Below are 26,389 nucleotides of genomic sequence, written 5' to 3' on the forward strand. Positions count from 1 at the left end.
GATAGCTGGCTATAGTCATTCATCTGCAACCAGGATTCAGTTAAAAACATGAAATCTAGATTTGCAGACAAGATAAAATCATTTAAGATAAAAGTCTTACTTGAAAGTGATCTCACATTGAAGAGAGCCATTTTAAATGAGTTTGTTCTGGGTGCTGGAGTTGGTGCAGTTGTCCTAATCCTTAAGAGATTACACTCTTAACCCGAATTAGTTGACTTTACTCGCAAATCGCGTGGAAACCCGTTGCCTTAAACCACTTTAGTTTTTACACAGGATGAAACTAAACATGTTGAGTTGTATTAACATGGAACCTTAAGTTTAGTATTTATATTTATTAGTAGTGTGTTCTCAAAATCATTAGATAAAACTAGCTATTATGACTTGTTATTGCTACTCATCATTTAACACAATTACTGTATTTTCTTCTAAATTAATTAGCTTTTGATTTTTAAAACACAAATATGTTATAAAAAATTTTCAATTAAATTGGATGGATGGAAAAAAAGAAACACCTCTTAATGCTTCCATGCATTTTATTTTATTTTTAAATGGCAAAACACAGCCAAACATCAGGTAAACATCAACAATCAAAACATCAATTATCCAATCTAAAATGATTAATCTTAAAAAGGTCATTTCAAATCATTGAAACAATTGTGTGTGTGTGTTGTCCGTGTGTGTTGTTTGTGTGTGGGTGTTATCCGTGTCTGTTGCCTGTGTCTGTGTTGCCGTGTGTGTTGCCCGTGTGTGTGTTGCCGTGTCTGTGGGTGTTGTATGTGTGTTTTGCCGTGTGTGTGGGTGTTGCCTGTGTGTGTGTTGCCGTGTGTGTTGCCCGTGTGTATGTTGCCGTGTGTGGGTGTCACAAATTTACAAGATAAAACCATAGATGTCCCCTGAGTGGTAAATCCATAAACAAAATAAAATTTACCAGAAACACCCACTCAAATGTACAAGAAAACGCAAACAAACAGGATCTGTTCTGATCATCTGCCTAAATGAAGGGAGGACAGAGCATGAACCAACAGACTATCATATCAGAACAATCTACCAAGCCGGTTGAAGAACTAGAACAATAATGTCTTAGGCCTATGTCTTTCTGCTACAACTCCTCTCAGTTTTAATTTTCACACAAGTCACATCCTTCAGCATTTAAGTGTGTGTCAGTGTTGTTTGTGTGTGTTGTGTGTGGGTGTTGTACGTGTGTGTCTGCGTTTTACGTGTGTCTGTTCGTCCGCTTGTTTTACAGAAAATAAAAGGTTTACCCCACAGGTAAGAAAGTATTTTACTAGTGTGGCAAAAAGAAAAATGTAGTCAACCGCCTCTTACAGTAGACTTGACCTCTCTTTTTACATTGCGAGCTGATTTTTCAAACTCTGTAGCTTTGGCTTTAGGTCAGTCTGGCCTAACAATAGCAATACCTGTTGGATGAACTGAAATGTGAGCTTCATGGTCTTGGGGTAGTTAAGATGGAGTGCATACATGAGTCCAAACAGAATGCACATTGCTTTTGGCAGATCTTGAATGTTCTCCATTACAACTTCTCCCTCAATGACGATTTTCAACGAAGCTGGACTGAGATGCTGGGAAGACGTGAGCACAGCACCTTCACGCTCAATAAGAAGCTTCCCAACGTCAAGGTCACGAAAATAATCATCATCATCAGATTCCTAAATAAAGAATAACAGAAGAGCACAATCATTACATTATATTTCTCATTTGAAAAACAACTTTAATCAATATAAGAGTGTCATGGTGAAAAATAAATAATGGTAAAAATTATAAGAAAGCAAGAGCTTACTTACAAAGCTTGCTTTGAAGAAGTTTGTAGGGTTGTCCCCAAGGATGATAGGAAGCCCTCTGAGCACTTGTGTCCGGATCGTAGTTGGCTCTGTAGTCTTTTGAGAATTAAACACAGTACAACAAGTTAGCTAGCTAAAATAAAAAACAAATAATGATCTATAAGAAAGCATAAAAAAAACAAGCAATGTTTTGATTGAATTATACAACTAATAGAGTAGCATTGTGATATGATGTTTATACAAAACCTGAGATAAACAACGCCAAGTACAGAATGTGTATGGACTTACATTGGTCTGTTGTGAAATCTGTGTCAACAACTGTCCAACATTCCCTCTCTTGGATTGAAATAACTCGAGGAGACGAGGACTGTGCCGGTCGATGCTCTCATAGAACTCCTGTTTGAGGTTCTTGCCCACAATCCTGCTGAACTCCATGAACACCTGAAAAACACAGAGAACAAAAAAACTGAACTTAGATCAACTGAACCATCTGCAAAGTAGTGCTGAAAAACATCATGAATGTCCTTTTTATATGATTTGCAATGTTGATGAAAAACATCCTGCTCCAAATTAAAAATACCAATGTTTTCCTTAAAGAGGACAAGAGAAATATACATCTAGACACAATATATAATAGAAAGATAGTTATTTGTTATGTTCTTTCTTAAACATACTTCATCTTCAGTGAAAAGGGCAGGCCAGCGTTTCACCATTGTGCTTATAGCGGGTTCCGACTCCACTACCTCTTTTCTTCTCAGAGAAAAGGTCTGATCCATCTTCTATTTCACAAGAGGTTCATTTGGTGTTCTCTTCTGCATTTCATCAACCACCTTTACAGGCCCCCTCCAGTGCTGCCTGATCAAATCCATCCGGAAAGTTGGGCAAGTAGTTGATTTCATCTTTGTTTGCCTTCTTGATGCGCTTGTTAGCTGGTTGTCCTGCTGAATGCCTTCCCCGCTTACCTGCATTTACTGAAACATCAAGGCATCCTGATTGCCTACGCTTTGTTCGATAATTACCCATTTTATGCTTAAGGCTATTTTTCCAACCACAACAGCGAGTGGTTGAGCCTCGCTCCTGGAGACAAGGGTGCTTGTTTATCAGTGCTGCTGCAACACTTTCGAACTGAGCAGCAGTTGGGTATGCTGTGTAGCTATACATGCTCTCTGCCAATCTTTCAAGTATCTCGTGTTTTAGTTCTTTTGATACTTTAAGGTATGTACCCTCACTCAAACAGCAGATCTGCTTGCCTAAGTCTATACTCTACATCCACAGACAGGGTAGGGATATCAAAAAATTCTGGCCACTGTTTCTGTCGCTCCTGAGATGAGTGTGAGAGTATGTCTGTATCTGCTGTACTGGGTGTGTCACTGAAGACTTCATCAGATGAGACAGGTACCAGCTCAAGGACAGGCATGACTTTAACTGTTGGTTTTTCTGGAAGTTCTTCAGTAGCTGTCAGATTACATAGTTCATTATTGAATTCAGGGTCTTGGTATTGGAGACTGAAGTTATAATGAAGTCCCAGTGATTCTTTAAGCTTGCTTATCAAATCTTCGACTGTAGAGGGCCTTGTGGTTAGGATGACTTTTCTTATATCCGCCTCTGTTGATTAGTGATAATGATAAGTGGGAGCAGCCTGATTAGGGCCCAGTTCTCATGGCCATTGCCACCTATAGTCCCTTTGGTAGAGAAGCCATGGGCAATTGGCTGAGGCTGGTCAGTTTTGTCATGAAAAGCATATTCAAAGGTTTTCATGGCATGGTTCAGTGTTTCTATGGTGAAATATTTCTTAGAAATCATGTCTGAAATGCAGAGGGACAACTCAACAGGAACAACGCCTTCCAAAAGGTCATGGAGGATGTCAGGGGGGTACCCACGTGCTCCAGGCCGTCACTCAATACACACCCTCCTTTCACACCATACTGTTTTGCCACAGTGGGATCATGCTTTACCTCCTGCACCTGCTGGTTGTGAGTGTCTATAGTGCGGTGTTCAAAAGCACCTGAATTTACCTCCTTGCCTTGCACCTCGCCTCTCGTCGCCATACAGAACCTGCAGAATCTGTCCACCATAAAGCTTTCGAAGAATCCTGTCAGAGAATGAGCAGCCAGGTTATCAGCAGCCACATATAAAACTGTACCTTTGACAGATTCTCCCAACTTCTCAACATATACACCATGTTGCTCCAAAGAAGCCAGATCATGAATGAGAGGGCGGAGAATTTTAGCGTAGCCAAATTCTTTTACATGAGAGGATTTGCACAAAACAGCAAGCTGAATGGAGTGGAGTGTGGATCTGTATTTTGATGGCACATTAGCTATCACCCAATAAACTGCACTCATTTTGTGTTTCTTTCTCGATGTTCCTAAGGATTGGACACTTCAAAATCATCTGTATAAAGTCCAACAGCGATTTTGAATTCCTCCCCTTTAAGGAGGACATTGTCATTACAGTACGAGCCATCTCTGTATGAACTGTACTCATGTTGCACATGCTTTTGGACGGGAAGAGCTTTGTCCAGAATATCTGCCCTATTCAACATCTTCTGTAGCATTGGATGCAAAGGAACATATACAGTACTAGATTTTTTTCCTCTTTCAATAATGTACTCCACTGGTTTAACCTCTGTGAAGTTTTTATTCACATATGCTGCTCTCCTTTTTGTTGTTGATAAGGGGCCATCCTTGCCACAGAATTTCATGATCACATTGCCCTTTGCGGCAGCCCTTACTAACTCTTCCACAACTGAATCATCTACATCTGTCTGTTGTTTCAGAATGTCCTTGAGTGCATTATGCAGCAGTGGCTGGGATAGTTCACACATCTGTAACAGCTGTTCTATGACTTCTTGTACCGTACTTTCTGGAATGTGTAGGACTGTTTGCATCTTTAAAAAAAGAGCTGCTAGGTTGTGCTCCAGCTGTTTCTCTAGATCATTAAGATCTTCATTGGTAGAATCCTCACTGTCTTCTGATTCAAGGGTGTCATTTGGAGGCTCATGTTCTTCTTGGGCCATTTCATTAGTTACACTACTAGAGACTATTTCTGGCCTAAACATCCTCCAGTTGTGTGTTCTGTGCTCCTTACTTCTGTGTGCATTAAATGTAGAATACACATTTGTGTGAAAGTTACAGCCATTATATGGGCACTGGACTCTGTGATTTACCTTTAAATGTGTACTGCGCAGGCGAGTGAGAAAGAAAAATCACATGACTGACAGTGAAAGGTTACTTGGGCAGTTTCACTCAGTTGTGCACCCTGGGTTTTCTGGTGAATCTTTGCTAAGTGGACCTTAAGTGCATTAATGGAGTTGAATGTGCACACACATTGTTGGTGTAAGCAGGGAAATGGGACAGTTCTACCAAAGTTTCCGTGTTTTAAACGATAATGTTTTAAAAGGTAACCCCTTTTCTCACACATAAACTCACAGTACTTACACTTCCACAGCATCCTAACACCACAAGGATCTGTAACAATAGAAAACAGGAAAAACGTTTAGCTCAACGACTCAGTTCAACAATGTCACTGTTAAATACTATAAGGTAATAGAACCGAAACGACGCCTGTTTTACAGAGAAAACCGGCATGTGTCAGCTTCGTGGTGTTTTGTCTTTGCACACCAGAAACGTGTCTGACGCGGCGCTGCTGCTGCTGCTAGCCTTGTCTGTAACTTTACATATGGATGTTTCCCATAGATTTACTGCACTCAAGCAGTAATACACTTCATGTTAAACATAAATATATACTGATTTGATTACAGCAAAGACAACGTCGGCAGTATTGACGGCAAAAAAGGCTACAAAATATTCCGTTCTGTATTCACAGGTGCAATATTTGAAAATCGATAATTATTCATTACTATTTACACCATCACAGCGAGTGCTAATTTACACTCCTTTGCCCCAACAGCGGTTGAATCGCTTTTCTATTGCGTAAAGTTATATTTATATAAATGATACAGTCGAGCAAACTCGCCGATATGTGAGCAATCCTTAGACTGTTAACACTAAGCTAACTTTAACATTCAGATGACACTTTGAGTAACTTAGCTAGCTAGTGTTAGCAATAAGCATGTATTAACACCATGCACAGGTTCAAACAGTAACATTAGACGGGAAAAAAAGTTGCGTCAACAAATTATCTGCAAGCTTTTGGGTATTAAAAATTCCCACAAAGATAACTAGGATACAATAGTTATTTTAAATACTAACCATTCCACTTGAAGTAATGTTGCTTCCTAGTCAGGGTACCGTCTGCTGCCGAGGCCTGTGCTCGTCCCGCCAGGTGTAGAGCCTCTTGGACGCACGTTAGACGCAGGTCTTTTCACGTGACCAGGCAGGTTTTTGAATTAGCCCCTCCCCTTCCTTATGAAACTAAACATACCAAGTTATCTCTACTAAACATGATTAGTGCAATTAATCTTTCAGCTAAATAGTACAAACAACTAATGTTGTTTAGTAATGATAGCAGGTTTTGACAAAACATAAAAGAATAAGTAATGATCACTCGTAAGTTTAATTAGAAACAAAATCTGGGTTTACAGTGTACTAATATTTCTGTGTGGGATGTGCACATTTCGGTTTACTGGTCTATGCGTGATGATGACAGGAATAGAAGTCTGTGGAACAGCGCTGGGAGCAGACGGCTTTACATGCCAGCAGGTGGAGACAGTTGTTTGTGGCAGTGAGGCAGAGATCTGTTCAGTGAGCGGTGGTGTGTCCAGGTGTGCTGCATGAATGATTAGTCATGTCATGACTGGACCGCACCACATGCTGTATGTGCGCAGCTAACATTTTCTGAGCCCCGTTTCTTTGGGTGAAGGCCGTCTGTCTTAAAAAGAGACATTCTTTGCCAGAAAATATTAAAATTATCGACATAACACACACCGTGTGTTACTGGAGCCAGTCGTGGAGGCCAAGGAGTCTACTGAAGCGGCCAGCACCGCAACCAACTGTGGGAATGGGACCAGAGATAAAAACGGACTTTCCACACTGCTTTAAAAAGTTAAAAAGACGGTTAAAATCTGATTTTGTCAGCTCAGACTGCTGAAGAACTGTGTCATTTGTTCCCACATGGACTATCACTCTTGTGATGGAGGACGGGAGCGATGGCATTAGGTCCTGGAGGTTTTTTAAAATGTCAGCCGTGGTGGCACCGGGGAAGCAGTGAGTGGTAGCGTTAAAGAAACAGATGTTTCTGGTTATGGAGTCACCAATTATTAGTGTGGTTGGGGAGAAAAGAGGACGAGGAGATGCCTGTTGTTGGATTCCAGAGCAGGACTGAGCAGAATCTGCTTCAACACTGCGTGCGGACTGAGGATGGAGTGTGTGAGCTGCCGAGTGTTGTGTTGGAGTAGCAATAACAGACCTGAGAGAAGGGCTACCCGACGGTACAGGGTAGAGACGGCCTCCGGAGTGTCTGAGCACAGCCTCCTTCAGGATCCTACGCTGGGAAGCGGAGGTTTTTGACTGGGATGATGGCTGCAGTGCAGGAGGTGTAGCCGGTGGAGGAGATGCAACAGTGTCGGCAGGCACTATCTAACGAAAAAGAGATCCGTATCAGGGACGCGTCAGACAGGGCTGCATAGCGGTTGGAGAGGCCAATGTGCGGAGGAGAGGCAGCCCCGTCCGAGCCTCTCTTGCAGCCACGGACCACCACTTCAACCCAGGTTGACTGATGCTTTGGAGTCCAGCAGGATGAAAGCCTGGGAAGGCTAGAGGGGTCCCAAAACACGGTGTCCTGGATGTTAGCGGTTGCGCTAAGAGAAACAATCTGTTTGGCTTGTACTGAAGCCACATCCATAAAGCCAGTCAGCAGGGAATCTTCCTCTGAAAGTCGTCGGATGTCTTCCATAAGGTCAGCAATCTTTTTGTTCGCATTCTTAAGGAGTGTGCAGTCCTCATGGGGCAGAGTTATCTCGGCTAGCATAACGTTAGTCGCTTTGTTGTGGTGAGTAGCGTTGATTGCGTTTTTATGGTCATCTAGCTTAAAATCCATGTCAGATGACAAAAATCCTTTACCCCACGTAAAACTTAAGTTAAAAAATTTAAGTTACATAAAAAATGTAACGAAAAAGTGTGGATTAAAACTGGATAAGAGTCAGGTTTAAGACGGAGCTTCCGACAGGTAGCTACAGACGCCAACGCATGCGCAATAAACTAGAGCTACAATACAAACCTGTATAATGTAGGAGTGCATTTCTGTAACTTAACGTAAGTCTGAACTGACCATGCTGATAACAATGTTTTGATCTGTTTATTTATGTTGCAGATTTTAGTAAAGATATTCAAAGTTTTTATTAAGATGTGCAACAATTACTTTTCTCCTAAGTTAGGGCATATACTCGACACTAGAGGCTCAGTAACGGCTAGTTAGATTTTAATTATTTTTATTATGGAATAAATGGAGTTCCAAAGTCTTTGAACATCTACAGATAGTCTTCAAGATGCATGTAAAATAGACTAATTTTCAACTGCAAATCACCACAATCTTTATTAATGGATTGACTGTGACCGGTATTTGAGTAAACTGTCTTATCTGTCTGATTCATAATTTCATCTTCAGTTATTGCCAACTGCATTTTTTCCCCATCAGCTAAATAAATCCAATGCAACATACAGAAGGATTTCAGAGGCTTCGCTCTTTATTTACTCATCGCCATGGTGAATTGTAGTTTTCTTTTCATTCCCCACTTACTAACTCTGTGAACACACAGGGTTGATTGAACTAGTTTTGATCAGCTGTTTAAGAACTGAACATCTCAGGCTCAATCAACTCAGAGCTCCTGCCTCTCTTCTTTGCTTCCTAGTGTTTTCTTTGTGACTAACCTTTTTTTTCCTTGCACCTCAGGATCACCGCCTGCTCCTCTGCCTCACGTTTGCCTTCTGCTGGACAGCCAGCCATGTGCCCCCATTTGCCACTGCCCACATCATCTCGTCTGACATTATTCTCAAACTTCCTTCAGATGCCTTCAGATCTCCAACCCTAGTCATCTTTCATCTAATGCCTCTACACCATCACAACATTGTGGGCACAATGCATCATTTTTCACCTACTACCTCTATGATCCAAAAGAAGTGATAAAGCAGCTAAACTCCTCCACCTGCTTCTTTGACCCACAGTTTTTTTTCAAAGAACCCTTTAGACCCATCTGTGGTAAGCAACTAAAGACCAATCTCCAATATCCTTTTTCCTAGTATTTGAAAAGGATTTCTACAAACAACTGCATAATTACCTGTCCCTCCACAATCTATATGATGTGGATGAATCTGGCTTCAGGACCAACCGCAGCAGTGAAACAGCTTTGAAGTAGTCGGTGATCAAAAGATCAACAATGCTGCAAACAAACCTTCTATCCTAGTATTTCTTGACTGCAGCCTTAGATACTGTCAACCACAGCATTTAGAAAATAGAAAATTAATTTGGGCAATGAGGCTGTGTCTTAAAGTGGCTCTCTTCCTATCTACCTGCCAGGACATTCTGTGTCTCTTGACAACTTTTAAACTGGCAATTATGACATTTTCTTTGAGGTCCCACAAGGCTCAGTTGTGTATTTCACTTTCACATGATATCCTCAGCCCTATTAATGACCTTGACAACTGTATCAGTGACATCAAGTACTGGATGATCAAACTTTTTGCAGTAAAAAAAAAAAAAAAGACTGAGATCCAGTTGGAGAAAACCATATTACCATTATGATCTTACTGCTGTTTACATTCTCCCTGACACAAATTTAAAAAATGCACTGGACAATTACTTCCTGGGTATTTATGTGTATGTATATTTGTAAAATAACTATATAGGCCATTTTTTATGTTACCATATTCAAATGTAAATCTAACTATCTGTTGTGTTCTGTGTGTAGCATAAGGAGACTACCAACTTTCCAGCCCTATGGAATAAAGTTCCTGAATTTTGTTTCCATGTGATGAGTCCAGGTTTTGTCAACAGTGCCAGTTCAGATCAATGTAAATGGGGGAAGAACAGGGCTGTGTTAAATATATAATGTTGCTTCTTAAGCCAAGATAGAGGTTTGGTCAATTGTGCAAAATATACAAGGCAGCCAACTGCATACAAAATATTTTGTTATATATTACATCAAAGGAGAGGGTAGCTAGGTTTTCCTTCAATGGGCAGTCTTAAAAGAAATGTATTTGACCTCTTACAGGAAGAGAAAGATGGCAGAAAGCAAGTGTTCAAAATAGTAATTGCATTTTTCCACAACAGTAGGAAGAAAAGGATATCTGAACACTTGGCACTGAGCGCTCAATAAACATCACTGGATGATCACTGCTCAAAACATCTCCAGTCACAGAGTCAAAAGCTTACAATGATAGCAAAAGCATTCTAGCTCTACCCCATAAGTCCTGCTACAATTACTTGAGCTTTTTTGGTGAGTGAAATGCATGTCAAGCCCCAGAGGAGACACATCGAAAGAAAATGTTTCACAGTTTCAAGAAGTTAAAATTACAGAAGTGAGAGTACACTCACATTTGGACAATGGCATGAATTCAGTTATTTTGGCTCTGTACTGCAGTACAGAATTTGAAATTAAATGATGACTCTGGACTTCAAGAGGAAACTCTCATCTTCAGTGTGTGGTTATTTTCAGATGTATCAAGTAAACCATGTAGTAATTATAGATATTTGACAAACAAAAATAGGCTTAAACATTATTGGAAAAGTTGCTATGAACCTAAATAAAATAGTCATGTTTAGTTTACTACTTATTTGCAGATTCTTTGAATTTGATGATGAAATAATAAATACCAGAAGAGTGAGGTGTAGTGTTCACACATCAGGTAAAATATCTGTCTGTATAAATCCCACATTGTGGACATGGGTTCCTCACCATCAGGATTTAGGAGTTCATCTCTGGCAACATTTTCAGCAATTCACTCTACATGTGACCCCCACTAGGCCCCACTCCCTAACGTAACAACACGGAAACAATACATTATGCATTTTGTGGGTAACCACTGTTGAGATTTTCTGTTGTTAGGTGGCAGGTTAGCCAAGAGGTTTGAGTGACCACACATCCAATAGAGCATGCAGGTAAAACTGCGACTTCAATCTGCACGGTAGTACACTTAGTGACTAATTTATGAGGGAAACACTTCAAATCACCAGCTCAGCCATAAATTCTGCTTTCATGTTACCTATATTTTTCAGGATTCATGGAGGTGTTAATTCAATTATGTGTTTTAGCATCAAGGTCAATCTAAATCTAAAGATAAGCTCTGTGTGCCAACAAACTTGAAGAACATGAAATCTGAGTTAAATGTAGGCCAAATGACATCAGGGGTGCGCCATTTAGCTAAAGTTACCAGGTTAAATAAAATGGTGCGGAACATGCTTTGAAGCATAGCCAAGGGAAGTGGACATTTTAAGGGGCTACAATATTCTAGTCCTGAAGACTAGAATATTTTCATGTTAATTTTATTTTATTTTTCTGGTGTCACACACCACCACTTCTAGTCCCTGCTACCAGTGATAAATATATATAGATTTCCTTTTTTAGCAGTGCTAGTGTACGGTTTCCTGTTCACCAGCTATATGAAGTTTTCCTGGGAAGTCAGTTTAAACTAGCTATGTGTCAGAGACCCTGAGGCTGTCTGTACTTGTTAGATAATAACAAGTTGATCTTGTTACTGCTTTTATGTGGATTTTTGGACTAAGACTTTTAGAAACTAAAGCAGTCTATGGCCATCTCAAAATGATGAAATAATAGGAAACTACCTCATTCCCCTGCTGCAAACATTCGGATTATATATTTACATTTATTCATTTAGCTGACGCTTTTATCCTAAGCGACTTGCAATCGCTATAAATGTCAGAGGTTGTGCACCTCTGGAGCAACTAGGAGTTAAGTATCTTGCTCTTGCTCTACACAATGGTAGAGGTCTCACAGTGGGAATCGAACCCGGCTCTCTCCCACAGGCAAGCATCTTATCTATGCGCCATCACCACCCCACCACATCACATTCAATTATTATTTTTATTTGGGCTGATTAATTCAAATATCTAGGTGACCGATGTGACTTTCTGCCATTGTAGCAGTTGTGTGGGTCTGCTTTGGAACAACTGATGTTGTCGTCAGTGACAGGGGAAATATTCAGCTCTTTTACCTCAGTAATAGTTGCATACAACAATTTCAAAGGACCCTGTTAAATGTAAAAGTTCTGAGTTTAAAATCTTATAAAGATATAAAATCATCATCAACTGATAATACAGAATGACTCCATTATGTTACATTATATTATTGGATAATAGAGTCATAAAGAATATTACTAATTACTAAAGAAAAGTTTCCCCTTTGGTTGACAAATGTGAATTTGTTTTGTTCATTAATCAATGACTTAGTGATCACTTATTTCTTACAGCAGGGTAGAGAGATTATGTGGATGCTATAACTGGTTGTCTGTTATCTTTTATGTCCTGTTTTCTTTCTACAGGTGTTTCCGGTGTGTTCAGGTGGAGCAAAAGCGGCGGTAGTCAAAGGCCTGGAAGACATCAGCATTTTATCTGCATTAGATGTGTGAAAGGTGATTATAATAATCATGAATTGTGTTCTATCCCCAGAATGGACGATAAAGGAGAAGTGAAGTGTAAGAAAGTTCTCCATCAGAAATAAGATCTTGGCAGTTCAGAGTACTTTGAAATTTGTGGTGAGTTTGGCTGCACAGAACAAGACATGTATATTTGCCTACCTTCTTGTTGGAGGCCACAAACTAAACATTTCTGCAGAAATGTAACTTATCTTCTAACAAACCTGCACCAGGTACTGTGCTCTCTTTACAGTTGCCCAACTAAGGACAATTCATCAGTTGGATTTATTGTAAATAAAATTTTGACAGGACTGGTTAGCATCTGTGGTGCTGTAGTCTGTAGTGCTGTCATTCATTATGAAGCTAAATGTAACACAGATGAAATGATCTAGGTTTAAAAATAGGAAAAGCCTATAAAAATCTGAATGAGTGATTTTATTTTTGAAATGCAACTTTAGAGATTATCTAAGGATTTTAAAGGGTTAAAATTCAGTTACCAGGGCAAAATAGACCGACAGGTTAGTTTGGCCAATCGGCTGACAGCAGGTAGGCCCGCCCACCTGCTCCCGCGTCTCTGGGAGCGAGCGAAAGTTTTTTTCCCCCGCTGCTGTGTGTGTGTGGAGAGACAGAAGTGCTGCTGTAGAGGATGAAAACTGTGAAAACGGAGAAACCTGGAGAAAATACAGCTAAAAAACGAACTACACTGAGGCTAACTTCAACACTACAAACGTGGTAGTTAACTGCTGTGAGAGTTTAGTTGTAAGTTCAGTGTTTAGATATAGCGCTTGAGACGACTACTAGCAGCGTCGGTAGCTTTGATGTCCGTAGGATTTCCCGCGACGCGCAGTCTTTGCTGATTCAAGAGCGAGAAGACCTTGTGGCTTTACTGGGCGCCGCCATTTTGGGTGTGTGTCCAGCCGCTCTGGTGAAATCGGTCAGGTTTTTTTTTGTGTGCGTGCTTCTTTTTCCATTGTCTGGATTGGATCTGCGGATGAAAATTGATGGCGAGCCGTCCCTCTTGAATGATCGTGGGAGCCATTCCCTCTTCAGGATCACTGGACCTGTCCCGCTACTACTGCACTTTGCGGTGTGGTAGGCCCCACTACAACACAAAACCCCTTCACTCACCTTCACACTCCTTCCCCCACACACATCCATACACCAACCCTATGGAACTCTGAACTCTGACTTACCTTCGACAAATCCATTTTTTGTTTGGACTTTGGACTCACTTAAACAAACTCACCTGTTCACACCTTGGGACTGAGAATTTGGAGCTGAGTAGTAGGAATCATTCCTGCAATTAAGGGTTACTGTTGTACTGTGTGAATTCCATTGGATTGTATTATTGAACTGGATCTGAACAAACTTGAATGTGGTGTTATTAACAGAAATTCAGGTTAAAGGGTGCACCCGGGAATTTAATTATAGAACTACTTCAAAGAGTGAAATACTCACTTTAAATTTGGAAAGCAAGCATTTCATGCTGATGTCATAGCCTGATTGTGATATCAATAATTGCCTTATTCATTGCTTGTTTTATTATTGTACTTTTTCATTTTTGGTACCAACAAATATTTTTATTTTTATACATATCTTCAAATATAAGAAGCCGGCATTATCCTACATCTAATCCTTGGTCTCTGAGTCTCATTTTAAACACCTCACTTTTGCTCCAGCAGCCGAACCAACCGACTTAACCAACCAATCAGATCACGGCCCTACCCATAATCCTTCCTGTGTGCTACAGTTGTGGCGAGCCAGCCAGGAGCAATACTGAGTGTTTAACTGAGACATTATTGGTCCAATTTCCTACAATTGGTTACGTCCAACACTCTAAAGCCAGGTATCTTAGACCAAGTACAGCAACATGGATATAGTAATGCGTGAATCGATTAAAATCCCCAATTCTGTAGTTGTTAGTGGGATAACCGACACAGATATTGACGAAGTAGTATCCACTTTCCTTGAAAAAACATGGTTCAATTAACCGCCACTTCCGCATAGATGCCCCAGAGTCAGACTTCCACCACCACGTGATAGTAGAGTTCACATATGGCACCGCCATGCTAACATTAGAGCCTCTGCTGCCACTCAAGCTTGAAAGTTCTGTTCAACCAGGTGCCAGTTATGAAGTACAGAGCTTGGCAAGTGTTTATGCATTAAATGCTCGCAACATTGCCACTAGAGCATACATGACCCAGCTGCAGGAAATTGCAAAATTGAGTGGAAATTCACTGGAACAAATGCTGAAAGAGGAATTGGCAAGCCTTGCTTCATCCACCATTCCTTTGCATGGTTGTCAGGACACCTCCTTTGAGCAGACACCACTTCCCCAAACGGAACCACTCACACAGGGTGATCTATTGTCTTCCCCAAGCCCACATCCTGCGAACTCTTCTGAACCTTCAGCCCTTGAATCACCTCTCGATCCACTGCAACCTTGCACTTCCTCAACCCTAAACAAAAACCTGATCGATTTCACTCCACTGCCAACTCCACCTGCTGCAGCAAATGGCACATTTCAGCCCACACTCGACCTTAACCCACCCAGTGTTCAGCGAGTGGTAGTTGAACATGTTGTGCGCAGCAGTGAAACCACATCACACTTCGCCATACCAAGTAGGCTTCGAGCTTTTTCAGGGAAAAGTCCCCGTCCCAACAACGAAGCAGACTATGACACATGGCGCACTAGTGTTGAAGTCCTCATGAAAGACCCAGCGATTTCTGACTTAAACTGCACACACCGCATCCTTGACAGCCTCCTTCCACCTGCAGCAGAGATGACTAAGCATTTAGGTCCACAGGCTAAACCTTCTGCTTATCTTGATATACTTGACTCTGCTTTTGGTGCAGTTGAAGATGGTGATGAACTTTATGCCAGGTTCCTGAGCACACTTCAGAATGAAGGAGAAAAGCCATCATCCTTTCTTCAGAGATTGCATGTGTGTCTGAGCATGACTATGAGGCGCGGAGGTGTTTCTGCGTCTGAGTTTGACAAGCAGCTTCTTAAACAATTCTGCCGCGGTTGCTGGGATAATGCCCTTATAGTTGACCTCCAACTACAGCAAAAGAAGGGGAGCCCGCCTTCCTTTGCAGAACTCCTGTTAATGTTAAGAACAGAGGAGGATAAACAGGCGGCAAAAGTTAGCCGTATGAGACAGCATTTGGGCACAGCCAAGCCTGCTCCTTGCGCCGCTAAGCAGCGTGTCATGTCTCATCTGCAAACAGTACATGCCACTGCTGAGTCTGAAATCGACATTTTAAAGAAACAAATAGCTGACATTACTGCTCAGGTCAGTAGTCTGAAACGTGATAACAACAAACAGGAACAACCTGCACGACAGAAAGCCAAGTCCCTTGCTGAGAGTGCTAAAGTCGAGGCCCGCCCTGTCAAAAAGAAAGTTTCTCAACATCAGAGTCCTGTTGCCAAGGTCCACAGCAAACCACGTCCATGGTACTGCTTCCAGTGTGGCGAGGATGGTCACATCGCTTCAGCTTGTGATAATGAGCCAAATCCTTCCCTTGTAGCTGCCAAGAAAAAACAGTTGAGAGAAAGGCAAGCTATCTGGGAGGCTTCTAATGTCCCTGAGGAAAAGCCTCATTTAAACTGATATCTGCTCCCATCGAGGGACACATGGGAGCCACACCTGACAAATCCTGTCCCAAACCTAAGAAGCCAGTCTTGAAGAGAGCTCAGCTCAGAGAGCACTCTGTTAAACTTCCACGAGGCCTCGTCGGAACAAAAACTACAGCTCAAGTTACTATTGCAGGGGAAACTGTTAACTGTATTTTGGATAGTGGGTCACAGGTGACTACTGTCCCCCAGTCCTTTTTTAAGCAGCATCTTTCAGAGCTGGCTATTCATCCACTGAATGATCTCCTTGACGTAGAGGGTGCTAACGGCCAACCAGTTCCCTACTTGGGATATATTGATCTTTCCATTACCTTTCCTAAAGACTTTGTAGGGTCTGAAATTGAAATCCACACACTGGCTTTGGTCATTCCCCACCTGCGCTCTGCAGCGCGGGAACAGGTGCTTATTGGCACCAACACTCTTGATGCGCTTTATGCTGATTTCATTACTGATCCTGCATGCTCTACTTTTCAGCCTTCATCAAATGGCTATCGAGCTGTTCTTAAAATCCTTGAAATGCGGCAGAAGACCTCAAACGGTGGTAACATTGGTTGGGCTAAGCTGCAAGGAAAGAGCCCTGAGGTTGTCCCTGCGCGGCAGTCAGTTGTTCTTGAAGGCTTGGTTAACATCTCCAGTGCTCACTCTGAGAAGTATGTCATCCTTGAGCAGCCGTCAGCCTCTTCCTTACCAGGTGGCCTATTGGTGTCGGCCAGCCTAATCAACCTGCCCATGAAACAACCCTGTAAATTGCCTGTTGTGTTGAAGAATGAGACTGACCATGACATTGTCATACCTCCTAAAACGGTATTGGCCGATGTTAATGCCATAGGGTGTGTCCTTCACAAAGAGCAAACGGTGAAAGAATCAACTCCACCTGAAACACAGAAAGATTCCCCTCAGTCTGAAAGTTTGAGCTTTAATTTTGGAGACTCTCCATTGCCCACTGAATGGAAGGAACGTGTGATAAACATGCTGAATTCTATGCCAGAAGTCTTTTCCCATCATGACCTGGATTTTGGGCACACAGATAAGGTCAAACACCACATCAAGCTCAATGATGAGACACCTTTTAAATACAGACCCCGACCAATACATCCCCATGACGTGGAGGCAGTAAGGAAACACCTTCAGGAGCTCCTCGACTCAGGAGTCATACGGGAATCAGAGTCCCCATTTGCTTCTCCCATCGTCGTTGTAAGGAAGAAGGATGGTTCTGTTCGTCTTTGTATAGACTTCAGAAAGCTAAACCTTCAGACCATCAAGGACGCGTATGCCCTCCCAAATCTAGAGGAGGCTTTTTCAGCCCTAGCAGGGTCGAAGTGGTTCTCCGTCCTTGATCTTAAGTCGGGGTATTACCAAATTGAAATGGAAGAATCTGACAAGCAGAAGACGGCATTTGTCTGTCCACTAGGATTCTGGGAATTCAACAGGATGCCCCAGGGAATCACAAATGCGCCGTCAACCTTCCAGCGACTTATGGAGAAGTGTATGGGGGAAATTAACCTGAAAGAGGTTTTAGTGTTCATTGACGACTTGATCATTTTCTCATCATCCTTGGAAGAACATGAGCAGCGCCTGAAGCGTGTACTGCAGCGACTAAAGGAATACGGATTGAAGTTGGCTCCAGAAAAATGCAAATTCTTCCAGACCTCTGTAAGATACCTTGGCCATGTAGTGTCAGAGCAGGGTGTAGAAACAGACCCAGAGAAGATTGTGGCCCAAACGTCTTGGCCTGTCCCCACTAACCTGAAAGAACTTAGGTCCTTTCTAGGCTTTGCTGGATATTACAGTAGGTTTATCCAAGGGTACTCTCAGATCGTCAAGCCCCTCAACGAACTAACTTCTGGGTATCCACCACTTAGAAAGGGAAGCAAAAAGCCTCAAAAGAGTGCTAGCCAAGAGTACCACAACCCGAAAGAGCCTCTTGGTCAGAGGTGGACATCCCTTTGTCAGGAAGCATTTGATTTGATAATTCAAAAGTTAACTTCAGCTCCTGTCCTGGGTTTTGCCAACCCCCAGCTTCCTTACATCCTGCATACGGATGCCAGCACCATCGGTTTGGGAGCCGCGTTGTATCAGCTCCAGGATGGCCAAATGAGAGCAATAGCCTTTGCAAGCCGAGGACTTTCGAAAAGTGAAATGAAGTATCCTGCCCATAAGCTAGAGTTCTTGGCCCTCAAATGGGCAGTCACTGAGAAATTCTCTGACTACTTATATGGTACGGACTTCAAAGTGGTAACTGACAGCAATCCGCTGACTTACATCTTAACATCTGCAAAACTTGATGCAACGAGTTACAGGTGGCTGTCAGCACTTTCCACTTACTCTTTCCAACTCCAGTATCGAGCCGGCAAGCAAAACCTAGATGCCGACGCACTGTCTCGCCGCTCTCATGGAGCACCAGAGGATGATCCCACATCTAGAAAAGAAAGTGAGAGAATCCGACAGTTTGCACTTCATCACCTGAGCAATGTTGAACCTTCACACACTGTTCCTCTTGATGTAGTCCAAGCTATCTGTGACCGACACACTGTCCAAATTGCTGAAGACAGCAATGATAAATTCCCAAACCACAGGGTAGCTTTAGTTGAGTCCCTTTCTCATCATTCCATGGCTATCCCAGACAGCTTTCAGGAAGAGCAAATTGATGGGTTCCCTCTCATCCCATCTCTTTCTGAGGATGAGCTAAGAGAAACGCAGAGATCTGATCCTGCAATCAATGAGGTGATCATTCAAATGGAGACTGGTCAAACTCCACCTTCCCGTCTTAAGGTTGAACTGCCTGAACTCCCGTTGCTGTTGCGTGAGCTCAACCGGCTGGAGCTACACAATGGAGTGCTCTATCGAAGGAGACAAGATGGGCCCAATATCATCTTTCAGCTAGTGCTTCCTGAGGAGCTAAGATCAGTAGCACTAAAAAGCCTCCATGATGACATGGGCCACATGGGAGTTGAGCGGACTGTAGATCTAGCCAGAGCCAGATTTTATTGGCCAAAGATGTATATGGCTATTGAAAAGATGATTGGAACTTGTGAGCGTTGTGTACGCAGGAAGTCTCCACCTGAGAGAGCCGCACCACTGATGAATATAAAGACAAGTAGGCCTCTTGAATTGGTGTGTATGGATTTCTTGTCCTTGGAACCAGACCGATCCAACACAAAAGATATTTTGGTTATCACGGATCACTTCACTAAGTACGCTGTAGCTGTGCCAACACCCAACCAGCGAGCTCGCACCGTAGCAAAGAGTCTGTGGGAGAATTTCATAGGTCATTATGGCTTTCCAGAGCGACTACATAGCGACCAAGGCCCCGACTTTGAGTCAAAGACTATAAAAGAACTCTGTGAGCTCACTGGCACGAAGAAAGTGCGTACAACTCCATACCATCCGAGAGGAAATCCGGTTGAGAGATTCAATCGCACTCTCCTCCAAATGCTTGGTACACTAAGTCATCATGAAAAACAGCACTGGAAAGACTTTGTGAAACCTCTTGTCCATGCGTACAATTGTACGAAAAATGAAGTGACAGGATTCTCCCCCTATGAATTGATGTTTGGGAGACAACCAAGGCTTCCAATCGATCTAGCCTTTGGGTTGCCCATCAACACTGACAAGAAGTCACATTCTCAATATGTCAGTGACTTGAGGTTTCGCTTGGAAGAGAGCTACAAGATCGCTACTTCTAATGCACAGAAGAATGCAGATCGCAATAAAATGCGATTTGATAAACGGGTCGTCAATTCAACCCTGGAGGTGGGTGACAGAGTTCTTGTCCGCAATGTCAAGTTGCGCGGAAAGCACAAACTAGCGAATAAGTGGGAGGATGATGTGTACATTGTTGTCAAGAAAGCTGGTGACTTACCGGTCTACACAGTTAAGCCTGAAAGCAAAGATGGACCTGTGCGTACTGTACATCGCGACCTGCTCCTTGCTTGTGGCTTTCTGCCAGCAACAACTCTGACGGACGAGCCTCCCAAACAACCATCAGTCATGAGACGGAGGACAAGACAGAGTCCCATCAATGAGGGTGAGGAGGAGGAGTTTTCTGACTCAGAGGATATGCCTGCTTGGATATCTGTTCATCTTCCTACCCAAGAACCTGATGTGTTAATCACTGTTCATGAGACTCACGAGTTGAGCAATCCTTGTGAGACTACACAATGTAATGCACCTGATGTGTTTCCTACTCCTGTACCATCTGTGGTTAAATCCCTTGCAGAGGACAGTGACAAAGAATCCACACAGAACTTACCTGAACCTCCGGAGCCAGAGATTCAAGAGCCAGAACTTGTCAACTTACCTGAACCTGTGAACTCACCTTGTGGAGATATCCCACCTGAACATGACGATTTACCTGAATCTGACACCTTACCTGTTGATGATCCTCTGAACACATGTCAGCAGCCACCTGAGTTGTCGTCTCACATTAATGAGGAATTCCCTGTGTTGCCAGAAACAACATCCCCGGAAGAGGAGGGATCTGAAATGGCAAGCACTGTAACTGAACAGCCTAAACCAGCAGAAGCACAGAGTGACGGACCCCAAGTTGCTCAAACCCCTCTTCGTCGCTCTCATAGAACACATGGAAAGCCTGAGAGATTAAACTACACAAGATTAGGTAGCCCTTTATTGTTTGTGGCGAATGCCCTCTTCCAAGGTCTGAGTGAGGCGTTTGCAAGTTCCCTTCAGGGATTTGATTACTCAGACATACAGCCACAACCATCTTAGGCGCTATAAACAAACTTGTGACTCCATCGTCACCCTGCATATGCACAGGGACGTGCATACCTTCAGAAGGGGAGGGTGTAACACAGATGAAATGATCTAGGTTTAAAAATAGGAAAAGCCTATAAAAATCTGAATGAGTGATTTTATTTTTGAAATGCAACTTTAGAGATTATCTAAGGATTTTAAAGGGTTAAAATTCAGTTACCAGGGCAAAATAGACCGACAGGTTAGTTTGGCCAATCGGCTGACAGCAGGTAGGCCCGCCCACCTGCTCCCGCGTCTCTGGGAGCGAGCGAAAGTTTTTTTCCCCGCTGCTGTGTGTGTGTGGAGAGACAGAAGTGCTGCTGTAGAGGATGAAAACTGTGAAAACGGAGAAACCTGGAGAAAATACAGCTAAAAAACGAACTACACTGAGGCTAACTTCAACACTACAAACGTGGTAGTTAACTGCTGTGAGAGTTTAGTTGTAAGTTCAGTGTTTAGATATAGCGCTTGAGACGACTACTAGCAGCGTCGGTAGCTTTGATGTCCGTAGGATTTCCCGCGACGCGCAGTCTTTGCTGATTCAAGAGCGAGAAGACCTTGTGGCTTTACTGGGCGCCGCCATTTTGGGTGTGTGTCCAGCCGCTCTGGTGAAATCGGTCAGGTTTTTTTTTGTGTGCGTGCTTCTTTTTCCATTGTCTGGATTGGATCTGCGGATGAAAATTGATGGCGAGCCGTCCCTCTTGAATGATCGTGGGAGCCATTCCCTCTTCAGGATCACTGGACCTGTCCCGCTACTACTGCACTTTGCGGTGTGGTAGGCCCCACTACAACACAAAACCCCTTCACTCACCTTCACACTCCTTCCCCCACACACATCCATACACCAACCCTATGGAACTCTGAACTCTGACTTACCTTCGACAAATCCATTTTTTGTTTGGACTTTGGACTCACTTAAACAAACTCACCTGTTCACACCTTGGGACTGAGAATTTGGAGCTGAGTAGTAGGAATCATTCCTGCAATTAAGGGTTACTGTTGTACTGTGTGAATTCCATTGGATTGTATTATTGAACTGGATCTGAACAAACTTGAATGTGGTGTTATTAACAGAAATTCAGGTTAAAGGGTGCACCCGGGAATTTAATTATAGAACTACTTCAAAGAGTGAAATACTCACTTTAAATTTGGAAAGCAAGCATTTCATGCTGATGTCATAGCCTGATTGTGATATCAATAATTGCCTTATTCATTGCTTGTTTTATTATTGTACTTTTTCATTTTTGGTACCAACAAATATTTTTATTTTTATACATATCTTCAAATATAAGAAGCCGGCATTATCCTACATCTAATCCTTGGTCTCTGAGTCTCATTTTAAACACCTCACTTTTGCTCCAGCAGCCGAACCAACCGACTTAACCAACCAATCAGATCACGGCCCTACCCATAATCCTTCCTGTGTGCTACATAAACAATTGTTGTCGAATTGTTATGTCTGATTACGTGATCACCTGTGCAGCTCTGTAAAACTCTAAACTGAGCTAAACTTTTAATGTGTTTGTAGGATTTCTCCCAGGAATGCAAGGTTTGCTACATTATCTTCTTTTTGGTCATTTTAAAAGGCCTTTCAACACATGCGTCTTATTACAGATAATTAAACTGCAGGTGTGTGGAAGCATGTTATTTCTGTGGTGCATTCATGAGCTAGTGTGATATTAAGGTATTCAGGGTTGTGAGGTCAGAAGGCTTATATTTTTTATAAATATTCTAATTGTAAATTCCTGATTATGATAGCTTCCATTTAATCTGACGTATTAACATCAAATCAATACCAGATATTATTACTACACTACGACGAACAGGCCACACCTCGTTCCTTTTATTAATTCCTTCACATTGCATTGTGAAGATCAGTTTGGGCTCTGTGTCATGGTGGATGTGTGGTAGTGAGGTTGTTGAGGACCCAGATGCAGGACACAGAGCAGAGCAGGTACAGTTCAAAAGGTTTTAATAACTTAAAATCGGCCCTGCGATGGACTGGTGACCTGTCCAGGGTGTACCTGGCCTTTCGCCCGATGCCAGCTGAGATGGGCTCCAGCCCCCCGCGACCCTGTACACAGGATAAGTGGTTGACGATGGATGGATGGAGCTTAAAATCGAGCACACTTACAAAGAGTGGCTGTGTCCAAACAATCCAAAAGAAGGTATATAAATACACGAAGGCAAACGAAACAAACATCCACAACAAGCACAGATCCAGGGGTCCGAACAGGCAGAATTACAGGCAGGAACACACACACGCAACAGAGGAACCTGGAACTGCAAGCTACAATGACTGGACACAAACTAAGGGAACAAGCAAACATTTAAACATGGGCTAATGAGCACGGCAGGACCACAACAGCTGACAGGGATCAGGATAAATCTATCAAGGACAAGAGACACTGAGGCCCTGTCTACACAAACGTGGATATTTTCAAAACCAGATTTTTATCTATGTGGTTTGGCCATTTATCCACGCGAAAACGCAGTATCAGGTCACTGAAACCGAACTACAAAAACCCAAGTTATAAAAATACCCATGTCCGTGTGGACTAGGCCCAAACCAAAAGACTGTGGAGACTGAATACAAGGCACAGGTAACTAAACACAAAAGAAACAAACAAGAGCAGGAACACAGAACAGACAGACAGAAACCAAGCATGAATTCAACACTAGATAATAACAGATCTAAACCAAACAAGGCAGAAAACACAGAGCAGACAAGGCTAAAATAACACAAGTGCGAACAGACTACACCAGGATCACTAAACACACCATAACCACACACACACACACACCACCACACACACGCACAAGAAAACTGGCAGACTGAACACAAGATGACAGACAGAGCTGAAACCAAAAACACAGACTAAATAACAGATGAAGAACTGACAGGCAGAATGTGATGGCATTTCTTACTACATTCAGAATTTATACAAATCAAACAATCAATCGATCAATGGATAAAATAATCAGCAGATTAATCCATAATGAAAATGGTCGCTACCACTAAAGGGGCTGAAGCTAGTGGTCTTAACCAGTTAGTGAGTGGTTCTTATACTGGTCTTTGTGGTTTTAATCCACCTTTCTCTTTGTCTGTGTTGGCAATGGGGTTACCAAATAAATGTCAGATATAATAAGCCTTTGTCTCATAAATATTCTCAATTATGTCTATATTCTTATTGTTGCACAGCATTTGCAGTTTGCGTTGTTACACCTATAGTAATAAACAATAAACAATTTTCATATTATAGTAAAAGTACAGATCCAACACAAAAATACATTGTTTTAAAATAACTTAAGTATCAAAAGTAAAAAGTACTAGAAATTCAAATGAAATGAATCACAAGACAGTGAATCACAATCAGGAAACTTGAGCTGCAAAAGGAGAAGTGGATATTTCCTATATTGTGTTATTGCGCTGCTGTTTTGTGGTATTATTCCCTTCAGACCGTCTGACAGACACAGAACCCCGAGATGTTAATTCAATTCGATTTTATTTACATAGCGCCAAATCATAACAACAGTTATCTAACAGCGCTTTTCATAAAAGAGCAGGTCTAGACCGTACTCTGTGATGCTATTTACAGAAGACCAACAGTTCCCACCAAAAGCAGCACTAGACGACAGAGGCAAGGAAAAACTTCCTTTAAGAGGCAGAAACCTTGAGCAGAACCATGGCTCAGGGTGGGCGGCCATCTGCCTCGACCGGTTGGGGTGAAGGAGAGAGAGAGAGAGACTACACTATATCCACACAGAGGTACAGACAGTAAAGGTGATGTTGCTATAGACTAAATGAAAAATTGTACAGATATTTATAGTAGTGTTAATGATAACAATCGTAATGTTAATGATTATAATAGCAATAATAACAATAGGACTAGAACAATAGTCGTTGTAGCAGAGGGTGTCGAGCAGGAACACGGGGGCAGCAGGTGACCCGCAACCACAGATCCAGACTCCACAGCTCCAGAGCCAGAGACACCTGCAGGAAGTGATAGGAGGGTGGGGATGGTTCAGGACTCACCTGAGCCAGCCCTAACTATAAGCTTTATCAAAGAGGAAAGTCTTAAGCCTACTCTTAAATGTGGAGATGGTGTCTGCCTCCTGAACCCAAACTGGAACCTGGTTCCACAGGAGAGGAGCTTGATAGCTGAACGCTCTGGCTCCTAGTCTACTTTTGGAGACTCTAGGAACCACAAGTAACCCTGCATTCTGGGAGCGCAGTGCTCTGGTGGGGTAGTAAGGTACTATGAGCTCTTTAAGATAAGATGGTGCCTGACCATTAAGAGCATTATCAGCTGAAGAGTCTTAATGGACTTTTTCGAGCAGCCTGATAATAAGGAATTGCAGTAGTCCAGCCTAGAAGTAACAAATGCATGGACTAGTTTTTCTGCATCACTTTTAGACAGGATATTCCTGATTTTCGAAATATTACCTGACACCACAATGCTCTCCCTCCTTAATAAGCCTGAATAGAAAAGTGCTGGTTTGAATGGACCTCTGTGCACTAACGCAGTCCTCAAAGTCTGTTAAGACTGGGGGCCAATCAGCTGGGTCATTTGGTGGAGCAGCAACTGTTCCATTAGGGTCTGAGCTGCTTGTATCTGATACTGGCTGTTCTCGTACTGCCTGTACTTCAACTAGGTCTGTGGGACCTGCTAAAGATGTCTGTACTGGGTCTGTGCTTGTACTGGCTAAGGCTTGATGTGGATTAACTGTACTTATTATGACTGACTGGCTAGGGTCTGTGGTCCAACTGGCTGACGCTGCCTTTTTTTCAAGTGATATCCACCTGTGAGGAGGGATGTCTGGACTGGTCCCACAGATGTTTCTTGCTAGACTGCGGGTGTATCATTTCGTACACGGACATGTGAACGCTTTTCCACACGACAAGTGGTTATCATTTCCGAGCAGCAGTTATTCAACAAGGTTGTTGGCCTAGCCCAATCAGCCTCCCCACCCGCAGCCTCCTGCAGGATAAGGAAGCAGGAAGGGGAGGGGCAGTAACAACATCAACTTCCAAAATGTATTAAATATAATGTGGAAAATAAGTGCAATTCTCCATCAATCCACAAGGTGGAGTGGCAACAGAAAACACGACAGAAAAATCCATTTAAATAAGTGTTGATCTTTTCAAAAATAGAACTAATCTGCCGAGGCACTTTGGGTGCAGAACACCTGAATAAAAGTAAAGTCCAGGTCCAGGTCCAGGGCCAGTTGGAGGAGGTGGCTGAGTTACAGTCAGATCCACTACTCTGTCACATCCAGAGGAACACACAGGGATGATGGTGGACTTGACTTTGTGTCTGACAGTGGAGCTGATTTCAGAGCAGTTCAGACTGCAGCACTGTTGGGATTCCTCTGTCAGTCACTGCTGGATGAAGCTCTCCTCTCCACTCTACCTCCCAGTAACATGGCCCAGTCAGAGCCTCTCCACACACAAGCTGATGCTGCTGCTTCAACCTCTCTGGATCATCAGGACACAGCTGATCCTCTCTCAACACCTCCACCTTTCTGATCCCTCACACTCTGACAGAGATCACATTAGTCTGATGAGAGAAGAAGACAGAGAGCAGAAGTCATAAATCAGAGTTTCATCAGCTGTCAGTCAATGATCCAGCACTTCCAGTATAAAGACC

General features: G+C 42.6%; 1 protein-coding gene across 1 annotated transcript; it reads right to left on the bottom strand.

The window, feature by feature from the left end:
- Positions 1–819: 819 nt before the first annotated feature.
- LOC119896943 lies at positions 820–6,107 on the bottom strand. The gene is made up of 6 exons (XM_038710391.1): positions 6,014–6,107; positions 5,240–5,269; positions 3,815–3,891; positions 2,088–2,240; positions 1,803–1,895; positions 820–1,667 (listed from the first exon to the last, which is right to left on the bottom strand). Exons 3-6 carry the CDS (start codon positions 3,872–3,874, stop codon positions 1,347–1,349), a joined length of 627 nt encoding a protein of 208 aa, XP_038566319.1. The 5' UTR covers positions 3,875–3,891; positions 5,240–5,269; positions 6,014–6,107; the 3' UTR covers positions 820–1,346.
- Positions 6,108–26,389: the final 20,282 nt, after the last annotated feature.

Source organism: Micropterus salmoides, unplaced genomic scaffold, assembly GCF_014851395.1.
Source record: "Micropterus salmoides isolate LMB-PRFRI ecotype aquatic unplaced genomic scaffold, ASM1485139v1 Ms_hic_scaffold_1, whole genome shotgun sequence".
In the NCBI taxonomy this organism is placed as follows: Eukaryota; Metazoa; Chordata; class Actinopteri; order Centrarchiformes; family Centrarchidae; genus Micropterus; species Micropterus salmoides.

What these genes read in the sequence shown, in the direction of transcription:
- LOC119896943 (XM_038710391.1), bottom strand. Translation starts at nt 3,874, where the DNA reads ATGGTGGACAGATTCTGCAGGTTCTGTATGGCGACGAGAGGCGAGGTG. An exon ending in AGATTTCACAACAGACCAAT is followed by an intron (nt 1,896 to 2,087) that starts GTAAGTCCATAC and finishes AATTCTCAAAAG; the next exon opens with ACTACAGAGCCAACTACGAT. An exon ending in ACTTCTTCAAAGCAAGCTTT is followed by an intron (nt 1,668 to 1,802) that starts GTAAGTAAGCTC and finishes TTCTTTATTTAG; the next exon opens with GAATCTGATGATGATGATTA.